The following is a 13,260-nucleotide window of genomic DNA, read 5'->3' on the forward strand; positions in this document are numbered from 1 at the left end:
TCAAAAGCAGAGACATTCCTTTGCCAACAAAGGTCCGTCTAGTCAAGGCTATGGTTTTTCCAGTGGTCATGTATGGATGTGTGAGTTGGACTATGAAGAAAGCTGAGTGCCGAAGAATTGATGTTTTTGAACTGTGGTGTTGGAAAAGACTCTTGAGAGTCCCTTGGACTGCAAGGACATCCAACCAGTCCATCCTAAAGGAGATCAGTCATGGGTGTTCATTGGAAGGACTGATGCTGAAGCTGAAACTCCAATACTTTGGCCACCTCATGCGAAGAGTTGACTCATTGGAAAAGACCCTGATGATGGGAGAGATAGGGGGCAGGAGGAGACAGGGACAACAGAGGATGAGATGGCTGGATGGCATCACCGACTCGATGGACATGAGTTTGAATGAACTCTGGGAGTTAGAGATGGACAGGGAGGCCTGGTGTGCTGCAGTCCATGGGGTCGCAAAGAGTTGGGCACAACTGAGCGACTGAACTAAACTGAACTAAAGCATCACAGCCACACTAGGGGTAACCCGGAGGGACTGTAGTAAAACTCCCCAGTGGGCAGGTCTTCAAGCAGTGCACCTGGTTTATCACTTCTGTAGTGCGAGATGACTACACAGACAGATTTATACTGATTCATTAGCAACTGTTCACTATTTGAATAGATAGAAACTGGAAGAAACAGGATGGGACGATGAGAGGAAAGGAAATCTAGAAGATAAACGTGTGGGTAAAACTCTCAGAAAGGGCATACATAGGCTGTGAAGATTTTTGTGTCCAAAATAAAGTCCAATACGTGTACCTATTGCAGAGGAAGCTCTCAATAATCAGATGGACAAAACAATATGTTTTATGGACAACAGGCAGCCTCTTTTCCTAGCCAGCTAGCACTTGCTTAGTGGGTCAAAGGTGGCAAGGGCAAAGTCTCTGCTTGGGTTCAAAACCACAGACTTTTCTTTACCACAGCTGGTCTTGGTACTGCTCAATCTGCTAACAGTAGAGACCTACTGAACCTCTGATAAGGAACCAGTCCTCAGGGAAAATAGCCCAGCATCTGGTGGCAAGCTGATTACACTGAGCCTCTTTCATTACAGAGAGGACAGAGTCATCCTCAGTGGGACAGACAGGACTTTTGGATTCACCTTCCCTGTCCACAGAGCTTCTGCTAGCACCACTATCCATGGCCAGGATACCTAATCCACCATCACCAAATTCCAAGGTTCTGATCAAGGAACTCTTTCATAGTGAAGGATGTGCAGCGTCTGGCTCATACCTACGGAATTAGCTAGTTTTATCACATACCCTCATCTTCCACAGAGGGCTACTAACAAAATGATGGAATGGCTTACTGAAAACTGATGTATAGAATCTTTTGCAAGCAATATCCTGAAAGACCAGGGTTTTGTGTTACAGGATGCAGTATATGCGTTAAAGCACAGATCATTATATGGTGCCGTCTACCTCAAAGTCAGAATCCATGGGTCTAGAAATCAAGAAGTGGAGGTGGGAGTCCCTCTTCTCACTATTATATCTAATTGTGTCAAATATTTTTGCTGTAAGCTACTTTGTCATAGACACTCTGCCACAAACATATTCACCACATAACTAACTGATTATGAGGCAATTTTGCTATAAGAGATAAAATAACTAGTTGACAGTCTGGTTTGACATATGCAAAACAAAAATATGAATGATGATGAATTCTTATTTTGAAACAAACTACACCAGATGAGAAAGAGGCTGAGGGCCTACAAGGCACAGAGTTGAACCCACAGATCCCATGGAACTTTAGAATGTTTATCAACAGACATGGGACAATCCATGTTCATTAGTAAAAATGTCCACCAAAGCAATCTAAAGATTCAACACAGTCCCTATAAAAATTCCACTGGCATTTGTCAGATACAGAACTAATCATCTTAAAATTTGGATGGTACTACAAAATACTCCAAAGCCAAAGCAATCTTGAGAAAGAGCAACAAAAGTGAAGACCTCACTCTCTCTGACTTCAAACTATATTACAGAGCTACAGTGATCAAAACAGCATGATGTTCGCATAAAAACAGACACACACAATAATGGAAAAGAACAGAGCCCAGAAATAAACCCATGTACATATGGTCAGTTAATTTACCAAAGAAGTCAAGAATGTACAATGGAGAAAGGAGAGCCTCTTCAATAAATTGTGCTGGGAAACTAGAATGGCCACATGCAAAAGAATGAAACTGGATCACTATCTTACACACAAACAAAAATGAACTCTATAAGGACTGAAGACTTGAAATGTAAGATGTGAAACCAAAGAATTCCTAGAGGAAAACTTAGGTGGTAAGCTCCTTGACATAGATCTGGGAAATAATTTTTTGATCCTGACAACAAAAGCAAAAACAACAACAACAAAATAAACGAGTGAGATGATATCAAACTATAAAGCTTCTGCACAGGAAAGAAAATCAGCAACGAAAACAAAGCAACCTACATCATGGGAAAAAGAACTGCAAATCATATATCAGATAGGGGGTTATACATCCAAAATGAATAAAGAACTCATAAAACTCAATAGCAAAAAATCCACATTGGTTTAAAAATGAACAAATACTGAAATGATATTTTTCTAAAGAAGATATACAAATGGCCAAAAGGTACATGAAATGATACAGAGAACAGACAGCAGCTACAAAGGGGTGGTGGGATGGGCTGGGGGTAGTGGAAAAACATTCAGGTTTGATTATAATTAAAAGCTAAAGTCACAGATACAAGTTTTAAACAGGACATTCCCAATATATCCCTATACAGAAAATTGCAAAGGCTGGCAAATATTTATTTTACAGATATTAAGAATACAGACATTAACTCATGTTGCATATTAATACTTCTGGTTATTTTTATAACTAGTTACCATAAAACTGAATTATTTGGCAAAATTCTAGTTTATATTAACTATAATGTTAAGCCCCAGGATCATAATATTTGCATATTCATTTTCTGAAGAAAACTGTATTTGCTTACTGAATGTTTAAAAGAAATAACTGTGTTTTACAATATTTAAACCATTATGATATCAGTATTTTGTTATAATTAAGTCAATCAGCATAAAACCACATGCCTCTTTAAAGTTATGAAAATCCACTTGTTTTTCTCTTGAATTAATGAAGAAGTAAAAATAAAAGTTATTACAGAAGAATATTTAAGAACAAAAATACAGTATTATGACTCTTCTAAACAACCTAATACAAAGATCTACTTCTAGAAGGAGCCAGTAATACCGGTAGACAATTTTTCTGGTCTAATACATGACATAAATCCAAAGATTCAGAAAAGACAACAAATCCTAAATAACAGACCACATACATGCACAATGTTATTAAACCTCGAAACTATAGAAAAATGTAAAAGAGAACAATGAAAACCACTGAAATAATAACTCTGAGTTAAGGACTCTAGAAGCAGTTAAATTAGCATTCAAGAATGAGAGTTACAAAACAAACAAAACACGTTCAGACTGCAGCACACCAAGGGCAGGGCAGCGGCAACAGCTCACCCCGAGTGACACTCTAACGCCAATCAAAGGTTTAAAAACAACAACGAGAAGCTGCATGAAACAGATCTGCTTTTAAAGAACTGCAGTATCAGTGATAGAATATTTCTGTTAGAATAGGCCATTCCCACCACCCTGTTCTTATATACTACTGGTTCATTCAGAAGACGATGAGAGCACTTCCAACCAATCTTCATTATGGAAATTCTAAAACTCTATTTCAGAAGAAAATGACAGAAGAAAATGTTTGAGATACAAGAAAAAAAGGTGAACAAACAAATGCATATGCATAGATAAATCTAAGTAACACTGACTGCATGAAATGACAATAATGTCCACTTGAAGGGAGGTTTAAAAAAACAGAGATCCTCAAAAAAATTAAAAGTAGAACATCATATGATCCAGTAATTACATTCGTGGGTATTTATCTAAAGAAAACAAAAACACTAACTCAAAAGATACATAAACCCCTATGTTCACTGCAGCATTGTTTACAATAACCAAGACACAGAAACAGCTTGGTTGTCCATGAACGCATTAAAGTGAAAGAAGTGAAGCTGTGTGACCCCATGGACTGTACAGCCTACCAGGCTCCTCCATCCATGGAATTTTCCAGGCAAGAATACTGGAGTGGGTTGCCATTTCCTTCTCCAGGAGATCTTCCCAACCCAGGGATCGAACCTGGGTCTCCCGCACTGCAGGCAGACACTTCACCATCTGAGCCACCAGTGATTAAAGGATAAAGGAAATGTGGAAATGTGGTATAGATGTGTCTGTATGTATGTACATATACATGTGTACATATACATGCACACTAACATATTCAGCCAGTAAGAAGAACAAAGCCTTGCCATTTGCAACAACATGGATGGACCTGGAGGGCATTATGCTAGGTGAAATAAATCAGACACAGAAAGACAAGACTATATCCCACTTACACGTACAATCAAAGGAAAAAGCTCCAAGATACAGAGAAGAGACTAGGCTGCCAGTGGTGGGGGTGGGGGGGGGACTGGGTAAAACAGGTAAAGGGAGTCGAAGGGTGTCAACTTCCAGCTACAAAGAAAGTAAGTCATGGAAGCGTCATGGACAGCATGGCAACTACAGTTAGTAATACTGCACTGCGTATCTGGAAGTTTCCGAGAAAACAGGTCTTAAAAGTGCTCATCATAATACGAAAATTTTTAAGTATGTGTAGTGATGTTATGGTGATTATTTCACAATATTTGCAAATACTGGATCAATATGTTGTATACCTGAAACCAAGGTAAAGTTCTGTGTCAGTTATATATCAATGTAAAAAAAGAAAGAAAATCTGATGGCAAGTGTGTTCTGAATTTGACTGGTCAGGACAGCCAATGGACTTGGGAAGGAAAGAATTTTTTGACACTGGTTTTCTATGCACAAAGATGAGATTGTGGTTTTAGACTCTAACTATAACTGTTCACATTGAAAGTTCATGTATAAAACCACTGGCAATTCTCACTAGTTTCTGAGAAAAAATAAAGAAATACAGTATGTGCAGGCACATGCATACACACACGCCAGAGAATGAAAATGCGAGAGATCAGTAATTAGCAGAAACGGGTGTGGGGGAAGGACAGCGCCTGGCACTCTGGTGCTCCACAGACTGTGAGTAACTTCAGGTGTTCAGTTAGGCATATAGGACAGCAGCACGAGAAAAAGAGAACTGACTCTTTTAAGTCAACAGAAGGAGGGAAAATAAATCAGCTGAATGAACTATAACAAGTTACCTAATTTCAACTTGGTTCTCATATTGCCAGGTAATTCCTTCCTTGATCTGTGTACTCTATCATATTTCTTAGTCACAATTCCCAACTTTTTCAGCTAGAGCTCCTCCTAAAATATATCCATGCTACAAATAATATTCTCTACCACTTTCCCAAGAAATCTGAAGCTCATCTAGCCTAATAGTAAAAATTTTGCTCCAACAATTGAACTCTTTGTTGTTCTGTATTGACAGGATATCCTACAAATGTTCCCTGGCAGTCCAACTGTTCAGAGTCCATGTTTCCTACGCAGAAGTTCCAGGCTTGATCCCTGGTCAGGGAATCCCTGCCCACATGCTGTGCAACATAGCCAAACAATAACAATAAAACAAAATAAAATTAAATATCCTCCTCTCAACTCTGCTACCCCCTTTTAAGCTAAGGCTTTCTTAGTTTCTGATTCTAAACTACATATAATCTACAGTCATAAAGGGTAGAAAGCTTAGTTTCTGTTTCCTTCCTATATTCTTTTTTCCAAAATGATATGGAAAACTGACTCAGGATAGGCATGAGCAGAGAAGGTCCCATAAAGCAAAGACTGAATATAACTCATTTTATTTATATACCATTATGAGCAAGCAGATACAGAATAAATACTTAAAGTATTTTTTATATATTTAGTATAGCTTTCTTACATTTGTGAGGGTTAGAAAACTGTGACAGTTTAATCTATGCTCAAGTCAGTGAGGCACTTACCTTTTTTAAGTTTCCGGACGGCCAGCATACAATGACTAGGAGAAAGATCCCATATTCTCAAGGTCTTATCATCACTTACAGTAGCACAGATGGGCAGATAAGGGTGTGTAGCCAAACCCCACACCTCTCCTTCCATGTGTCCCTGTAAAGAAAACATATTTAAGATCATTTCAACCTAAAGATATTTGTGTTTAGAAGAAAAATAAAAACATTCAATAATATATGATAATGAATAATAGATAACTCTAGTAAAACTTCTCTTTCTTTGGAATATACCTTAAAATATCTTTGTAACAACTTTATCTTCAAAGTTACAATTTAATCCAGTTACTACTGAAACTAGCTTCAAAATCTTATAACATGTATGGTGGTGGTTTAGTTGCTAAGTCATGTCCGACTCTTGCAACCCCATGGACTGTAGCCTGCCAGGCTCCTCTGTCCATGGGATTCTCCAGGCAAGAATACTGGAGTGAGCTGCCATTTCCTGTTCCATATAACGTGTACAGGGTAGAGAAAATAGGAACTGGCTGCCCAGGAATGCTAATGATTGCCGTAGGTGAGGGACTTCCTGCATGACAGAGTAAATAGTACTGTAGACTGGTGCACCAGTGAAACTGATAGAAATTGTTTTTTAAAAATTAAGTCTCTGGAAATGGTTTCAAGAAGATAAAACAAAGGAAGAAACATTTACCTAAGAAAATCTGCTAAAATTCAGTAAGAACAGTGAGAGTTTGCTGTATCTGAACTGAGACGCACTCTTGTCCTCCCTGCTCAGTGACACGGACACTCCATACCAGATGGAACCAAGAACAAGGGTGTGCTCTCTCCCCAGCCACGAGCTGGGAGCCTCCTCCCACACAGGGCAGGTGTCCGTGTCCTCCACCTGCTCCCGGCTCCCTGTTACTCAGGCTAAACTCCGGCGATCGCTGCTGAGAGGTGCGAGCTCCCCCCTCACTCCCGGTTCTGAGATGCAGGCTCTACCTCAGGTGCAGTGGCCGGTGAGAACACAGGGCCTCAAAGGCAACCCAAGAAGGGCTGAGGTGACCGCCTCCTCCACACGAGTGGGCACTCACATCTAAAGCAAAGGACACTCAGAAAAACAGAAGCATTCCACTATTTTCACCCTCAACTCCAGACCCCTGGATCAGAAATTTTTCCTGAAGAGAGAAGCAAGTCATAACACAGCATCCAGCTTCTGCTTCATTCACTACAGTGTGGAAAAGCTGAAGACTGAGGGTGCTCTCAAAAACAACAGAGGTTGTGATGAAAGGAAACTGGGAAACAACCGAGACTCCCTGGACATGGCTAAACTGAAGTCGAGGAGAAACAGGAAAATCTCATAGATGGGAAGAGACTGATTAAATTCAGAACAGATCTGGATGCTTCTTCCCTAAAATCAGAAACAAGACAAGGATGTTTACTCTCATTACTTTTGTTCAACACAGTACTGGCAGATCCAGGCAGGATAATTAGGTAAGAAAAATAAATAACAGGCATCTAGATTGGAAAGGGAGAAATAAAACTATCTCTATTTGCACATGACATAATCTTATACAGTATGCAGAAAATCCTAAAAAAATTACCAAAAAAACTCTTAGAATATATGAAGTTATTTAAACAAAATACATACATGTACACTAAAAACTAAAAAACATTGTTGAAAAAGTTTAAAAAGATCTAAATAAATGGAGAGATCCATGTTCACGGATCAGAAGATTTAATATTATTAAGAGGTGCTAGCAACCCACTCCAGTACTCTTGCCTGGAAAATCCCATGGATGGAGGAGCCTGGTGGGCTGCAGTCCACGGGGTCGCTAAGAGTCAGACACGACTGAGCGACTTCACTTTCACTTTTCACTTTCATGCATTGGAGAAGGAAATGGCAACCCACTCCAGTACTCTTGCCTAGAGAATCCCAGGGATGGCGGAGCCTGGTAGGCTGCCGTCTATGGGGTTGCATGGGGTCGCACAGTCGGACATGACTGAAGCGACTTAGCAGCAGCAGCAGCAGCCCACAAACTGATTCACAGAACACTGCCGCCACAAACACGGTTGAACGTGGTTTTTTGGTACATACAGGAATGCACTTGTGTGGTATACGTATATTCCCGCACTTTAAATTACTATAGTTTTATATTATCTTTATTTCTAGCATGGAAAGTTTCCCAAAAAGACTTTTTGACTACTTTTAAATAGTTTCTCTTCTAGATGATTAAAAAAAATCTTTCCAGCATTTGTGAAAAATCTCATTAGGATATGGATTAGGATCATACTGAATTATTTACTTGTAACTCTCTTACGTCTTTAGTAAAATAGTATAGCTTTCTTAATACAGGTCCTGCATTTTTTAACCATCTTTACTTCTGGTTACTATGCAGTTCTCTTTGTGAGTACCGTTTTTGTGCCATTTGTTTTAGCTGGTCATTGCTAGACCAGCTAGACCACGTAGAAATACGACTGACTTCTACATGCTGATTTTGCATAAATGCTTAAGGACTTAATTAGTTATAGTAATTTTTCAGTTTATTCTCTTGTTCAAGGCATAAGGTTATAACATCTTACAATACTGACATCCATCCAGTGTCACCCATTTGTTTCTAATACATATACCTTTTATGTTTTGTTTTACTGGATTGGCTCAGACCTCACACACAGCGTTGGAAAATAATGGTGAGACCTGGTATCCTTGTCTTGTTTCTGACATTTAGGAGACAGTAGATATTTGAAATCTTTAACTCTATAATAAATATTAGAAAACAATAAGATGTCATTTATTACTTCTAAAAATCTTTTCTTACAATTATGAAACCATCTGTATTTTTTAACAAGCCCATATATGGATTCATCTGTAAAAGTGTATCTGTGTAACTATTTTCCAGGAGATCATAAATATTTAAACACCATGACTCCAACATCTTTTTACTTTAAAGGAATATCATGTGACTGAAATTAAAGAGTAAGACAAGAAGGTTTCACAGGTAATCTACCATACACTGTTTTGCTCTTTGCTCACAAATTCTCCTTGTTACAGAAGGACAGCCTGTTAACGTTAAAGCACAGTGTTTTCATCTACACGTGCTCTTTGGTGACTTAACAGGAACGAAGTAGGGGTTGGAAGAAATCAGTCTGCATTAAGAAAGAAAACAATTCTTTTTCAGGGTAGAAGACAAAACTCAAAGGGTGTTACTATACACAGTTGCATGAGGGCAATTTTCCATTAGGATAGATCCTACCTCACCTGCTATGCCTTATAGGATCAATACCCATAACATACATAGGAAATGTAAACTGAAAAATTAATATAGCATTCCTGATAGAAATATCAAGGATTAGCTAATTCTGCTATTTCATTTATATTTCTACCACACAAAGTTTGTACTTCTGGATTTTCAAAATTATTAACATATTTTCACTCATAAATGTTTTCAGGAGTAAAATTTTGGCACACATTCAGTTTTTGCTTTTCTAAGTTAGAAATTTGAGAAAGAATGAACTAAAGAGTTTCATAGGAAAAAAACTGCCTTAGGTTCAACAAATATATTTCAAAGAAATAAAGTATAAAATAAATGGACTGGGTTAAATTAACTACAACTAGCTTTTCTTTCTACTGGTTTGTTCTGTAATAAATTACTGAAAATATTGGTAATTATTCCACATGATAATGTACCTATTATTTACTGATACTACTTATTTAGCTATAATTAAATTTTTTTTGCAAATATTAACAAGTATTTCCCTAAATAATTTAACAGTATTTTTCACCACTGTCAGCTTTTGGTTTTTATGTATTAAACTCATTATATACAAAGGGGGAAAAAACACATTAACATTTAAAATTACCTGGACCAGAAGTGTTATTGGGCCACTTTTATCCACTTCTAGTATTTCACCATTCTTTGTGCCAACTAAAATATGACCATGTCCTAATGATATGGCACGTATAGATGGGTTATCTTCCAAGAGAAGACCTAAAATGTTAAATGGAGATGTTCTTCTAGGTATGAAGTTAATATAATACAAGGATGTATATACTGCCAATGATGCTATTTTGACAATGCAAATCATGTTACGAAATTGCTTTCTCCTATATCTTAAATATTCTAATAAATGTATCATATTTTTCTCAATCATTCAATTTACTAATCTCAAAAGTGAGAACCACTTACATACTACAATCCCATTATTATATATTATCCCAGATCCCCTACTACCGGTCTGACAACTGTTTCTTTTCCTTTTATATTTGCTCCTCACCCACCTCCTGCCCCTCTTAGAGCATGTACAATATTCTGGTTCGTAATTTTAATTCAATTTGACTTAAGATTAATTCATTTATGTTTATTGTGCCCTAGGCAGGCTTCAGAGATATACTGGTAAATGTGACACAGCCGAGTGCCTGCCCTCACAGAGCATACAGTGAGGAAAACAGATCCTGTGTGAGGAACATATTGAAAAGGGAAAAAAGGGAATTAACCCTTTTTTGAGGTGGGAGCGGGTGGGAGTGTAAGGAATCATTCTAGAAGAAACAGTGTTTGAGATCTGAACAATGAGTGTGCATGTGTGTGCGCTGTCATCTCCGACTCTTTGCAACCCCATGGACTCCTCTGGACCACAGGCTCCTCTGTCCATGGGACTCCGCAGGCAAGAACACTGGAGTGGGTTGCCATTTCCTTCTCCAGGGGCCTTCCTGACCCAGAGACTGAACCCGGGTCTCTTGTGTCTCCTGCACTGGCAGGTGCATGCTTTGCCACTGTGCCGCCTGGAAAGCCCCAAAAATGGTACATGGCCAGGTAACTGGAGGCAGTGGGAGGTGGGGAAAGGGGAAATTCTAGGACAAATGATAGCAGACAGACAGGCCTGGAGGTCAGAGACAGAACGCTGCAGTGCCTCGATGCAGGAAGGGTGAGAGAGGGAGGGTCAACAAAACTCTACGGCAAAACAAAAGGCCAAGTCTGAAAACACATCCCTGACTGGCGGTAAATGTGACATCCACATGGCGACTTTCTTTGAAAAATTACAAATGTTAAAAACAACCGCCTTGTATTTGTTTACATTTTACTATGTGTATCACTGAGAATAGATTTTGAAAGGACAGCCATGATTCTGGGATCCAGATAAGTAGTTTCTCTTTTTAATATTGAATGCTGACGCATGTTTAGTAAAGAAAGAAAACTGTACCCCATGTGCTCCACCTCAGTGATCACCATGTTAATGAGCAATTAATCTTTTTTCCTACAAACCGGCAAATCTCAAATCACCTTTAGATCCTGGGGCCAAAGCAGCTCTTTTTATAGCGTAGGTCTTGAGACATCTTTCAAAGGAGTCATCCCAAAGAGCAACTACCCCATCTTTCCCTCCAGTTACAAACCCCTATGAAAGTGAAAGGTTTAATTATGTTAATAGAAGTCTAAGTATTTTTAGAATAATCATCTTCCTTTATAATGAAAAACTCTAGAGGAAACAAAATTTACAGCCAAAAATTATAGCATGTGAAAAACAAACATAGAATCCATTACATTTTTTAAACATCAACATGGAACCTGCAAAAACATTTACAGTGACACAAAACATTCCAGTTTCAGATGAGGACTTTAAAAGCAGTTTCCAGTCTGGAACCATAACGTAGCTCTACCACCTTCACCTGGAGGCTTCATAATTCCATCCTTTAAAAAGAAGGGACAGTAATAGTAGCTACCTCACAGGATACGGTGACAACATATAAAACACTTAATTTTCGACACATAGTAAGTGATTAATAAATACTATTAATAAGTTAAAATTTTTCTAACAGCAGACATATTCTATTCTGGGTTCAGGAGTTTGAACTCAGACCTTTTTTAGGTCAGGAAGACTCCAGCTCACCTATCATTACTGGGTAGCTCAGCTAAGGAGAAAGGTAGTGCTCTTGTACTTGTGAAAATGTTTTACATTCCATAGTCAAACTATGTGTAATTCAGAATTTAAGTGACTTACTTTTTCCAGTGCATGCATACTGAACACTGGTCCATCATGTGCTTTAACTGTCTTTACAAGAAAGATGTCTCGCCAGATACACACGTCTCCTGTGGACGTTCCAGAAAAAGCCATGTCCTCGGTCCGTCCGTATACTGCACACATCATGGTGTCACTTTTCCCCAGGGTGCCCACGTAGCCTTTTCTTCCAATCAGTCCTCCCCCTGGTTCACAAAAAATATTATGGAAGTGCAACTTTCAAAACGTGTAAAATACAAAGCCATAACATTTCTTCTCTGCTATTTTTCTTATTTAAAGAGAAAGACATGTAACAGTAAGGGGAGTTAAAAAAAAAAAATACAGGTCTCTCAATCGGTGACCTGGACAACATCTTGCTTGGCTGAGGCAGCCATACCCACGGGTGCATGAGGTCATAGCTTTTGGATAAACAAAAATATATACTAAAAGTCAGTTCAAATCCATCTCTCGATTAATTTTTAAGAAAACTATATATCACAGAGTTGATACAAAAAGTCATAAAAAATACAACAAACTCGTCTATATCCATTATCAACTTACACAAAATTACTACAACAACCAAAATGGGTGCTGACTGCATCTCCTTTTTTCTCCTCCTATTCTGGATGTGATGATGATTATTCTCACACATTCCCTTACACATATTTTACTACTTATTTATGCATCCTTAGGTAATAGATCTTTTTTCATGTTTAAAACTTTCCATAAATATCATCCTATATGCCTTCTTTTGAAACCTACTCTTTTTACCAATGATTTGCTATGGAGTTTTACCCCTAGAAACCTCATTTTCATAACTATATAGCATTCTATCATAACATTTTATATTCCATATAACATTTTCCTATAAATGGGGACTGAATAAAGTCGTTTCCAAGATTTGGCTATTGAAAACAATGCTGCTCTAAACATTCTTGCAAGGGCCTTTTCTATAGAAGTGCAAGAAGTAAGCCAGAAGGAAAAACACCAATACAGTATACTAACGCATATATATGGAATTTAGAAAGATGGTAACAATAACCCTGTGTATGAGACAGCAAAAGAGACACTGATGTATAGATCAGTCTTATGGACTCTGTGGGAGAGGGAGAGGGTGGGGAGATTTGGGAGAATGGCATTGAAACATGTATAATATCATATATGAAACGAGTCGCCAGTCCAGGTTTGATGCACGATACTGGATGCTTGGGGCTGGTGACCCAGAGGGAGGGTATGGGGAGGGAGGAGGGAGGAGGGTTCAGGATGGGGAACA

General features: G+C 38.4%; 1 protein-coding gene across 10 annotated transcripts in view; it reads right to left on the reverse strand.

Moving 5' to 3' along the window:
* The window catches only part of EML5 (EMAP like 5), a 160,065-nt gene that overhangs the window by 55,344 nt on the left and 91,461 nt on the right, over positions 1–13,260 (reverse strand). For all 10 annotated transcript variants that reach the window (XM_027552678.1, XM_027552677.1, XM_027552675.1 and 7 more), the window contains 4 exons: positions 11,991–12,193; positions 11,276–11,387; positions 9,858–9,985; positions 6,018–6,159 (listed from right to left, as the gene is read on the reverse strand). In XM_027552678.1, the coding sequence (XP_027408479.1) occupies positions 6,018–6,159; positions 9,858–9,985; positions 11,276–11,387; positions 11,991–12,193 (585 nt within the window). The remainder of the gene's footprint in view (positions 1–6,017; positions 6,160–9,857; positions 9,986–11,275; positions 11,388–11,990; positions 12,194–13,260) is intronic.

The sequence above is a fragment of the Bos indicus x Bos taurus genome, chromosome 10, assembly GCF_003369695.1.
Source record: "Bos indicus x Bos taurus breed Angus x Brahman F1 hybrid chromosome 10, Bos_hybrid_MaternalHap_v2.0, whole genome shotgun sequence".
Taxonomy (NCBI): Eukaryota; Metazoa; Chordata; class Mammalia; order Artiodactyla; family Bovidae; genus Bos; species Bos indicus x Bos taurus.